This window comes from Nicotiana tabacum, chromosome 4 (genome assembly GCF_000715075.1).
Source record: "Nicotiana tabacum cultivar K326 chromosome 4, ASM71507v2, whole genome shotgun sequence".
Lineage (NCBI taxonomy): Eukaryota > Viridiplantae > Streptophyta > Magnoliopsida > Solanales > Solanaceae > Nicotiana > Nicotiana tabacum.
This window is the reverse complement of record NC_134083.1, coordinates 145,048,312-145,060,510: the sequence shown is the minus strand read 5'-3', so window position 1 is coordinate 145,060,510 and position 12,199 is coordinate 145,048,312. Positions and strand designations below refer to the sequence as shown.

At 37.3% G+C, this 12,199-nt stretch overlaps 1 protein-coding gene across 1 annotated transcript; it reads left to right on the top strand.

The window, feature by feature from the left end:
- Nucleotides 1-9,936: 9,936 nt before the first annotated feature.
- Nucleotides 9,937-10,527, top strand: LOC142180163 (uncharacterized). Its single transcript, XM_075251102.1, has one exon. It carries the CDS (start codon nucleotides 9,937-9,939, stop codon nucleotides 10,525-10,527), a length of 591 nt encoding a protein of 196 aa, XP_075107203.1.
- Nucleotides 10,528-12,199: the final 1,672 nt, after the last annotated feature.

Below are 12,199 nucleotides of genomic sequence, written 5' to 3'. Positions count from 1 at the left end.
CTTAAAAGTTATGACATGATTTATGATTACGCGGAGTGGTACCTCGTGCAATTCTTATTGGAATTCATGCATTAAGAACAATTTGATTGATTGATTTGTCATCGGTTCCCCTTAATTGAATTCATTTATGTTTTGTCTGTATTCTAATTATGTTGTTGCTTCATTACCTAGTTATTTATTATTTCCATTCGTGCTTCTATTATTTTTACTGTTGATTGTAAATTTGTGATCCTTCTGATGTTGGTCTTAAAGTGATGTCCTTTCCATTGTTAGCTTTATATTATATCTTGCACAGATTTACATGTCTTGTAGGTGTCTTGACCTGGTATCGTCACTACTCTACCGAGGTTAGTCTTGATACTTACTGTGTACCGTTGTGGTGTACTCATGCTACACTTCTACACATTTTTGTGCAGATTCAGGTACTTCTGATCGAGTTAGTCTTGAGACTTATGTCTGCGCGGATGGAGACTTCAAGGTATATCTGCTTGACGTTCGCAGGCCTCAGAGTCACTTTCTGTTGTCTTTAATTTCCAATATTTACTATTATTTCGGGACAGTGATGTACTTAATATTTCTCCTAGTTACTCTCAGAAAAACTTATGACTTGTACTATCGGTTTTGGGATTGTATGATCGATGATGGTTCAGCTATGTTGTTACAGTTATTACTTAGCGTATTGCAGTTAAGTTAGTTAAATTCCATTAATTATCATCATTTGCTAGGCTTACCTAATCTTAGAGACTAGGATCTGTCACAACATCCTAAGGTGGGAAATTGGGATCGTGACAAGTTGGTATCAGAGCTCTAGGTTCATAGGTGCTACAAGTCATAAGTAAATTTAGTAGAGTTTTGCGGATCGACACGGAGACGTCTGTACTTATCTTCAAGAGGCTACGAAACTATTAGGAAACTCTACTTCTTTCGTTCCTTATCGTCCGGCATTGATTAAGCTTCAAGCATATATCTAATATTCCTTTGCATCCACTCGTGTATGATGTTACACACTCGATATCAGCTATGCGCATATGATTTGTGATGCTGCAGATGAGCTATGAGGGGGCCATGGATACGCGATCATCGTCTAGAATGGGGTGACGTGGGATCACCCCCAGGTGTGTGTATGGTGAGCTCATGCAATGATTTGATAGCTTTGGAACGACTCCTATCACATTCGAGGAGGAACGCATGTTTAAGTAGGGGAGAATGTAACGACTCGGCCGGTCATTTTGAGAAATTACGTCCAGTTCTATAGTTTGAGGTCATGAGTAGGTTTACATAGTGTATTATGACTGGCGTACATCGTTGGCTCAAGTTTTTGAGTGATTCGGAAGTGATATTAAGGGATGACTCTCACTTGAGAAGCTTGAAGTCGAAAGAATTGACCAAGTTTGACTTTGGTGTATTTGACCTCGGATCAGAGTTTTGATGGTTCTGGTAGGTCCATATGGTGATTTTGGACTTGGCTGTGTGCCCGGATTTGCATTTGGATATTTCTAGAAGGTTTCAGTACCATTTGGCGGATGTTGGCAATTTAAAGGTTATGAATTTTTCCAAGTTCGACCATGGTTTGACTTCAAGGCTATCGGGTTTGGAGTTTAGTTTCGGAACTTGGAATAGGTCCGTTTCATCATTTGGAACTTGTCTGCAAAATTTGATGTCATTTGGAGTTGATTTGATGTGGTTCGGACGCGTGGTTGAAATTCTAGAAGTTCTTGAAGTTCATTATGATTTCATGCATTTTGGTGTCCGATTCATGGTTCTAGATGTTATTTTGATATTTTGATCACGTGAGCGGGTTCGTATGATATTTTTAGACTTGTGTGGATGTTTGGTTTAGAGCCCCGAGGGCTAGGATGCATTTTGGACACGTTTCAGAGTGTTTGGAAGAGTTTCAGTTTTGCTGGTTTTGTTCTGGTGCTTCAGGTCTCGCAAATGCGAGATTTTTTTCGCATTTGGGAGGTTGGGGTCTGTTGAGTTCCCATTTGCGAAAAAGTGGATCGCATTTGTGATGGCACCTGGGGATGGTATTTTTTTGCATTTACGACCCTCGTGTAGCTTTTGCAAGGTGCCTAGCTTCGCATTTGCAAGCATTTATATCGCATTTACAACGTCAACAGAAGTGGTCAGTGGTCACTTTTGCGAACATGTTTCCGCAATTGCGGGATCACAAATGCGACATCTGCAGCTGGTTTATAGCTGAGCACTTCGGGACTGAGCTTCATTTTTAACATATTTTGAACCCTAGACTCGGTAGAAGGCGATTTTGTGAAGAGATTTTCATACCAAACTATTGGGTAAGTGATTCTAATCAATTTCCAACTATATTTCATGATTGTAAACTAGATTTAACATCAAATTTACGAGAATCAAAGAGTAAATTTGGAGATTTTTGTCAAACTTTTGAAAATTGAAGATTTGAATTTTGAGAGTCGATTTGGACTTGGATTGTTAAAACGAAATACATATATGGACTCATGGGGTTATAGGTAATCAAGACCTGCCCTTGGACCTGGGGTTTGACCGGGCGAGCGCGGGGTTGACTTTTGTTGACTTTTGAAAATTTGAATAAAAACTATAGCTTTATTAATTGAAATTGTTTTCTCTTGAGTTGTTTGATGTTATTAAGTCATTTTTGGTTAGATTTGAGCCGAGCGGTGGTGAATTTAAAGGAAAAGTTGTTTTCGAGTATTGATTGAGGGCTTTTGAGGTAAGTATCTTGCCTAACGTTGTGGGGGGGGGGGACTACCTGGTAGGAATTGGTTGGTTTGCACTATTTGAACTACATGAAAGACGCGTTCCCGAGGTGACGAGTGTGTACACAGGCTTATATGTGGTATTTGACCGGTTTACACTATTAAGCTCCTTTCATGCATTTAATTTAAGTTATCGTTTCATATTATATCTTTTGTTGTTAGGTTGACCTTACATGCTCTATTTGATGTTGTTAGTACATGAATCTTTCATTTGTCAAGTTCACCCTTATATGTCTTATCTTAAGTTTGCTTCTTATTGCTTGGGGAGTGGGTTGCACGGCGCAACGGTATTGAAATGATGTAGAAAGATATGATATGGAGCGATAAGGATAGATGATATGATATAGGTGGGATCGGGTTGCATGCCGCAACGAATTTATATGTTGTAATAGTAAGGTTATTCCCAGTATTGATTCTCATGGTACCTTTTATGTTGGAACGATTATTGTTGTTTCTTAAATTACTTCACTTGTATTTTGATCGTATTTGGTAACTGTCAGTATTCTAGTAATGGAACGATATGGACTTCTTGTATGAGTCATGCATTATACATGATTTGTTGTGTTGCTTCAACATGCCAATTTGTGCCTCCGTTATTTCTTGATAAATTGATTGTCAAAGTAAATTTATGTACACAGGTCATTACTTCATATCCGATTGAGTTGTTAGTAATTTAGCGGTTTAAATGAAAGATTTTTTAAGGTGTTTCACTTGCGTGTCTTTCAAAATAAAACTCGTATCTCATTTGGCGCTTTACGAATTTAAATGTTTATCATATTTTTACTTTAGTTGGATTCTCAAATTCTTCTCATCACCTTATTGTATGTACTTCACTTAAAAATTGTTATCACATCTTATTTTAACAGATTCTATATCTAACTGTGATGACCCGATAGGTCATTTTTAGTTTTACCCTTTATTTCTGTATTTTAACGGTCCCGGTAGGTCCATATCGTGATTTAGGACTTAGGTGTATGCCGGAATCGAATTTGGAAGTCCCTAACTTGATTTAACATGATTTGTTGAAACTAGTAATTTGAAGGTTTAAAGAATTCTTAACTTTGACCGTAGGTTGACTTTGTTGCTACCGGATTCAGATTTCGGTTCAGAAACTTGGTATAGGTTCATTTCACTATTTATGACTTGTCTGCAAAATTTGGTGCAAAATGGAGTTAATTTGACGTTATTCAAATGTCCGGTTGTAAATTTGGAAGTTCTTAAGTTTTTTTGACAATTTCATTCATTTTGATGTTCGATTCATAGATCTAGGTGTTATTTTGGTATTTTGATCGCGCGAGCAAGTTCTATAATGTTATTACACTTGTATGCATGTTTGGTTTGGAACCCGAGGGGCTCGGGTAAGTGTCAGATTGTCTACGGAATTATTTTGAACTTAAGAGGATTGCTGGTTTCTGAGATTCTAATATTTGGTATATCCTTCTTCGCGATCGCGAAGGCTAACTGGGGAGGATTTCTTCTTCGTGAATGCAGAGAATTGGAGGGATAACCCTCCCTGAATGCGGCTATTCACTCGCGAACGCAATGTGTAAGGGGTTCTGGGAGGGAGAAGCTGAGTGTTCTACGCGAACGCGATTATAGGGTCGCGAATGCGAAGGCCAGGGGGGGAAGAGCCATCGCGAACGCGATGAAGACCTAATGCCAGTGAATTAAAATATCCCAAAGACATGATTTTCTTCATTTTTCACCATCTTCACATTAGAGCTCGGCCTAGAAGCGATTTTGAAGAAGTATTTTATCCCCACTTCATAGGTTAGTATATTTTAACCCGTTTTTTTTTCAATTCCATCAACACCCATTGATTTCTAACCTTTAATCTATGCTCTTTCATGGTAGAAATTAGGGATTTGGATAGAACTGGGGATATTTATAAAAATTGAGATTTAGACCTCAAATTGAGGTTGGATTTCGAAACTAATCATATAATCAGGCTTGGGGGTGAATGGGTAATCGGGTTTTGACCAAGCGATCATGGGGTTGACTTTTGTTGACTTTTTGAGAAAAGTGTAAAGATCTTTGCTTTATCTATTGTAATTGATTTCCCTAGCATTGTTCGATGACATTAAGTCAATTTTGGTTAGATTCGATTGGTTTGGAGGCGAATTTTAGAGGAAAAGCCCTGGTTGAGCTTTGATTTGATTGCAGAGCATGGTAAGTATTGGGTTTAACCCTGATTTGAGGGAATTAGGAACCCTTGAACTATATGTTATGTGAATTATGTGTGTAACGACGTATATGCGAGGTGACGAGGGTATATACGCTGTTAAATTAATTGTTTCCATGCCTTTCTCGTATTTCATGAATTATCTCACTCCATGCCTTAACTGTTACATGCTTTAATTGTTTTCTATGCTGTAATTTGTTACTTGTCATTAATTATTCTTGTATTGAATTGTATGTTCCTTCCAGGACTCTGTGATTAATTTTTACTTGCCTTAATTGTCTTACTTGCACACCTTAATTGTCACGTACTTGACTTGTCCTGTTGCTATTGTATTATTGTAGCATTCCTTTGATTAGTATGTGATTCATTTATTGCTTTGCTTTCATATTCTTTGATCTGAGAGATTCTTGTAAATTGAACTATTGGATTGATTACATTTATTGAAATTGTTTATGGATCGGGTTGCATGCCGCATGGTTGTGATAGGGCAGAATAATGAAGGATTTTTATATTGATTATAATGATATGTGGGATCGGGTTGCGCACTGCAACAGTTGTGTACTTAATATTTGATATTGATAAATTGTGATATGGTGAAATAAGGGAGGATTATGACATTGATTATGATGATATAGTGGGATCAGGTTGCGCGCCGCAACGGATTTTATATGTGATTCTTGATATTGATAAATGATGCTAAGGTGAAATAAGGGAGGATTGTGTGTATACGGTGGGATCGGGTTGTGCGCCGCAACGGATTGTGTATTTTACTCGTTGTTGTTATTGTGTTGGGTTTTAGCATTCTATATGAAATTATGAGATCTGTTATTTTGGGTTCTCTAATTGCGAAGATTGAGTTCATTCTCATAAATTAACTGCCTTACTTTCATTTCTTGTCTTTCTTTCCTTGTTGTTATTATTATTATTGCGTACAGGTTATTGTAAGTAACCTGCCTTAGCCTCGTTACTACTTCGCCGAGGTTAGGCTCGGCACATACAGAGTACATGGAATCGATTGTACTCATACTACACTCTACACTTTTTGTGCAGATTTTGAAGGTGATCCCAGCGACGTTCAGTAGACTTGCTCGAATCTAGCTATCAGTGGAGACTTGAGGTATAGTTGCATGACGTACCACGCCCTGGAGTCCCCCTTCAACTTCATTTTAGTTGTTTATTTTGATTCAGACAGTTATGTTTATTTTAGACCATTATCTGTAGTATTCTAGACGCACATGTATTTATGACACCAGTCCCGGGATTTGGATTTCGTTACTTATTAGTTTATTTTCGTATTTCAGACTATTCGGTTTTATTATTGTCATTTAATTTGGATATTGTTAAAAATAGTTAATAGATATAGCTAATGTTGGATTGCCTAGCCAGTGAAATGTTAGGGGCCATCATGGTCTCGTAGGTGAAAATTTCGGGTCATGACATTAACTCGTTAAATTTAACAAATATTTTACCTTGTTTAAATACGATATTTTTACTTCATCTCAGTAATTGCTAAACTAATCTCATTTGATGCTTTATTTGCACAACCTCTACTTTATTTGACGTTTTACTTTATTCAAGTTTGAAATCATGTTTTATTGTGTTTAAATTTATCTCTCGATCATCTTAGTTGATGTTGATACGAATGCGATGTACATGGTTGCACGAGGACTTCCCCGTGCAAGGGTGATTGCTAATGTGGGCACAAGGTGCCATACGTGTAAGATTTGGAAGTTTTTGACTCATGATTATTTATTACGAGGAGTGGTACCTCGGGCAATTTTTGTTATAATTCGTGCATAAAGAACGATTTGATTTATTGATTTGTCATCGGTTCCCCTTATTTGAATTCATTTATTTTTCATGTGTATTCTAATTATGTTGTTGCTTAATTACCTAGTTATTTATTGTTGTCATTCGTGCTTCTATTATTTTTATTATTGATTGTAAATTTATGATCCTTCTTGTGTTTGTCTTACATCGATGTCCTTTCCATTGTTAGCTTTATGTTATATCCTGCACAGGTTTACATATCTGGTAGGTGTCTTGACCTGGTCTCATCACTAATCTACCAAGGTTAGGCTTGATACTTACTGGGTACCTCTATGGTGTACTCATGCTATGCTTCTGCATATTTTTGTGAAGATCCAGGAACTTCTGATCGAGTTGGTTTGAGACTTATGTCTGTGCGGCTGGAGACTTCAAGGTATACCTGCTCGACATTAGCAGGCCCTGAAGTCACCCTCTGTTGTATATGATTTCCACTGTTTACTATTGTTCTGGGATAGTGATGTACTAGTTATTCCTAGTTACACTTAGAAAAACTTATGACTTGTACTATCGGTTTTGGGATTGTATGACCGATAATGTTTCAGCTAGGTTGTTACAGTTATTACTTAATGTATTGCAGTTAAGTTAGTTAAATTCCATTAATTATCAGCATGTGCTAGGCTTACCTAGTCTTAGAGACTAGGTGTCGTCAAGACATCCTAAGGTAGGAAATTGGGGTCGTGATAAGTTGGTATCAAAGCTCTAGGTTCATAGGTACTATGAGTCATAAGTAAGTTTAGTAGAGTCTTGCGGATCGGTACGGAGACGTCTGAACTACAGGAGTGATTGTAGAGTCTCTTGTCATCCATCCTGAGTTTTGAGCCATTTTATCAAGTAAGACCTTACATTCCCTAAATGATTTGCTCAAAAATGCTCCACCTGCTGAAGCATCAATATTGACCTTCAAGTTGTCTACCAATCACATGTAGAACCTTTGCCCCAACATCTGATCAGGAATGCCATGGTGTTGACACTTTACCAACATCCCCTTGAACCTCTCCCAGATTTCTTGCAGTGTTTCAGCTGGTTTCTGCCTAAAGCTCAATATCTTATCAACTTGCTTTGGCAGTCTTATTTGGTGGGTAGAATTTGTTCTAAATCTGCTTTACTAATTCCTCCCAAGTAGTGATGGAGTTTATAGGGAGTGAATTAAGCCAAGTCTGAGCCTCTCCCGTCACTAAGAATGGAAACAACAACAGTCTTATTGCTTCCGGTGTCACAATCGATTGCCTTTGCATGATACAAATCGACAGAAAATTTTTCAGATGGTGTTGTGGATCTTCAATGTAAGACCCCGAGAATAGTCCCTTGTTCTGCAACAAATGTAGCATGTTGTTTGTAATTTGAAATGATTCCTCTTGTATCGGAGGGACTGCAATTGCGGTTGCCAGAATTTTAGCAGTGGGTTATGCCCAATCATACAAGGCTGTTTCTGGCACAAGAGGTGCCACACCCTGATTGTTCGGGTCATTCACATTATTTCTGTTGTTTTGGTCGTCCATTACGTCACCCATGTCTAGTTCAATTCGTTTTGTTGAGTTCTGCTATCGTTTCTTTTTCTTGTTTGCTCGATTTAGTGCCTTGAAAGCTTTCTCAGAGTCCGGTAATGCTTCGTACAATTTACCAGTTCTTGAGGAGTTTCTAGGCATGCACCTGTAACACACAATTAGTTTAGGAAAACTAATTGTATGCTTTTTGTCCCAATTATTTTTGTTCATTTAATTTTTGTAAACATAGAATTGAATTTAGGTCAAACAAAATTTTATATAGATAAACCCTTATTTCAAAATAATCCTTTTGTATATTAACAAAAGGTAGGTTAAAAATAATTGTTATAAGAAAATCAAAATGAATGACGTAATTAAGTATAATATCGTAACCACATGGGATATTAGTGTTATGAAGCCAACCCTGTAGAGAGGTCTCTGAAATTATCTCAAAGTATAAAAGTGAATAATATTGTCCAGCTACAATCACTAAAATTGAATAAATAGAAATTGTTGATCATCGGATCAAGGATTACATATTTTTCGTGCCCTTTTTAACCACTGCATATATAAGGTAATTTTTCTAAATGGAAAAATACTATTTCATGTCATTTTTTATGCGAAACAATTTGCAACTTATATTTTTTAAATAATTTCAGAATATTTAATTTTATAGGGTGTACTAATTTATGTTTGATTTAAGTTTAAAATCAACTTAGATGATCCTCAAAAAATTTAAAAAAAAAAACTATAATATTTTAGGACGGAAAATGTACACTTTCCGTCTATCTATCTATCTATCTATCTATCTATCTATCTATCTATCTATCTATCTATATATATATATATATATATATATATATATATATATAATAATCCTGGGAATAGTGGAGTTGATGTGGAACCTCTCAAAGATGAGGATTACTATTTATCTTTTTTCCTATTTTTTTTGCCCTTTTCCCTATTTTCTCCAATTTATTGTGAAGCAGTAAAATCTGAAGAGGTGTATCACATTTATTACACCCTCTTAACTCTCTCGAATGAGTTACATTTTTTAAGTTCTCTGAAACGGTTACAACCTGAAGAGTTGTGCCTCATTTAGTGTAACTCTCTAAACAATTACGGTGCCTTCCCTTTTAAATTTTGGCACATATAACCACATGGTGTATTGGGGGTGACTTCAATGTAATATTAGATCCAAAGGGAAAAAAGGGGCAATCCTCACAGAATGCACAAAAGTTTTGAGTTCAGTAGCTGTATGGACAATTGTGAGGTGGTGGATTTGGGGTTTTTAGGCCCTAGATTCACATGGCGCAACAACTAGAGAGCTAGAAAAAGGATTTAGAAGAGAATCGACAGAGTCTTTGTTAACAACCTATGGAGCCAACTTTTCCAGATTAATATGGTCAAGCACCTAGCTAGAAATGGCTCAGATCATAGGCCTCTCCTCATCAAATGTTAAAAGGAGCCTCAAGTTGACATCAAATACTTCAAATTCCTAGATTTTTGGGCTGAGCAACCATCATTCATGAACGTGGTAGAAGAGGTTTGGAGCACTCAAGTTCCTGGAAACCCCATGTGGAGGCTACAACAAAAATTAAAACTTCTTAGTAAGAGTCTCACTAGATGGTCGAAAGAGAAGATTGGAAATATTTTTGAACAAGTTAACATATGGGAAGCAAAAATGGTAAACCTAGAAGAGATTGACACTATTAACTACACAGATGAATCCATAGAAGAGCTCAATAAAGGCCAGGTAGAATACATCAAGTGGCTAGGTATGCAAGATGCGATCCTTAGACAGAAAGCTCAGCGGAAATGGTATGAAGAAGGGGATAGCAACACCAAATACTTCCATAGTTTAATTAGAAACAGGAGATGTAGTCTCCATCTTCACACGATGAAGGATCAAAATGGCTCATGGGTCCAAGGGGATGAAAATATTTCAAGGGTGGTTGTGCATCACTTCAACCATCTGTTTAACCTTCAGCATCAATTCAGTAATCATGAGGTCCTCAACTGTATCCCTAAATGTATCACTGAGGAAGATAATGATATGCTCAATGATATACCTAATGAGGATGAGATCAGAGATGCTGTATTTAGTATGAATACTTCAAGTGCAGCGGGACCGGATGGATTTAATAGCACCTTCTATCACAAATGCTGGAATATCATCAAGTATGATATTGTAGACTTTGTGCAGAACTATTTCAATGGAAGGGGCATGACCAAATTCTATAATCATACATGTCTGATTCTAATTCCCAAATAGACTCCCCAGCCAACTTCTCTGAGTTCAGGCCTATTAGCCTGAGCAACTTCACCGAAAAAATTATTTCTAAAATTCTTTCTAGAAGACTGAACCCTATGCTTGAGAAAATAATTTTCATTAATCAAAGTGGTTTCGTCAAGGGCAGGATGATTACTGACAATGTGCAATTAGCACAAGAAATTGTCCACAACATAAGTCAGAACAATAATGGGGGTAATATGGTTATCAAGCTGGATATGGCTAAAGCCTACGATAGAATGTCCTGGATTTTTCTAATGGCCGTCATGAGAAAATTTGGCTTTTCAGAAGCTTGGATTGAAATAATTTGGAGATTGGTTAGTGATGTGTGGTATTCTATTATTATTAATGGGTCCAGAAAAGGTTTCTTCACATCCTTGCAAGGTCTCAAACACGGTGACCCGTTATCTCTTTCCCTGTTCAATATTGGAGCTGAGGTACTGTCCAGGTCCTTAAACAATCTTACTACTCACAACAACTTCACCCCATTCTCCATGGACCATAGAGGGCCTATCATTACTCACCTTGCTTATGCCGGTGATATAATGATATGCACTGGAGGTGATAAGCACTCGATAAAACTCATTAAGAGTCGGATAAGAAAGTATGAAAAAGCATCAGGTCAAAAAGTGAACAACGACAAGAGTTTCTTTGTTACTGCTCCGAACACCTATGCTAGCAGAATTAATATAATCCAAAGAAATTTTGGTTATATGGACAAGACCTTCCCTTTCAATTATCTCGGATGTCCAACCTACAATGGCAGGAAGAAAATTAGCATCTTTGATGGCATGCTAGCCAAAATTGTGAAAAGACTCAACGGTTGGAAGGGGAAGATGCTTTCCTACGGAGGGAAGATAACCTTAATCAAACATGTCCTCCAATCCTTGACTACCTATATTGTATCTGCTATGAACCCTCCCAAAGGCATCATCAAGCTTATGGAAAAATACTTCAACAATTTTTTCTGGGGGTCTTCTGAAGGAAAAAACAACTATCAATGGTCCTCATGGAATAATCTCTGCCTACCTAAAGATGAGGGGGGTGTGGGGGTCAGGAGAATGGAAGATATAACTGAAACGCTCTCTCTGAAAAGATGGTGGAGATTCATGACTCAACCATCCCTCTTGTCCACTTTTCATAATACTAAATATTGTAAAAGAGCTCACTTGGTTACCAAAGTTCCTACCCCATCTCACTCACTTTTGGAGAGATTTGACGAAGGCAAGGATCAAAGCTGAGCCAAATATCATTTAAAAAATTCAACCAGGCAACTCTAGTTTCTTGTGGGATAACTAGACGGGCAAAGGTGCTTTGGCCAAGGTAGTTCAGGGCCCGGCTAAATCTCCCAAGCTACTCATTAAAAATTTTATCCATGAAGGTACCTGGGACACCAACAAATTGGCAGCCACTATCCCTCCTCACCTATTGGATATTGTTAATAAGGTGGATATTGGCAACATAAATCTTAAGGACTTTCCAATATGAAATTTAGCTGAAGATGGTCATTTCAATAACAAATCGGCTTGGCACTTAGTGCGAATGAAAAAGCAGAAGAATAACTTCATTAGTAAGATTTGGCAAAAGTCTATAGTTTTTAAAATCTTCTTCCTATCCTGGAGGTTACTGAAAAGGCGACTACCGTTTGATGATA

Excerpts from the sequence above, each read along its gene's own strand:
- LOC142180163 (XM_075251102.1), top strand. The coding sequence starts at position 9,937 with ATGGTAAACCTAGAAGAGATTGACACTATTAACTACACAGATGAATCC.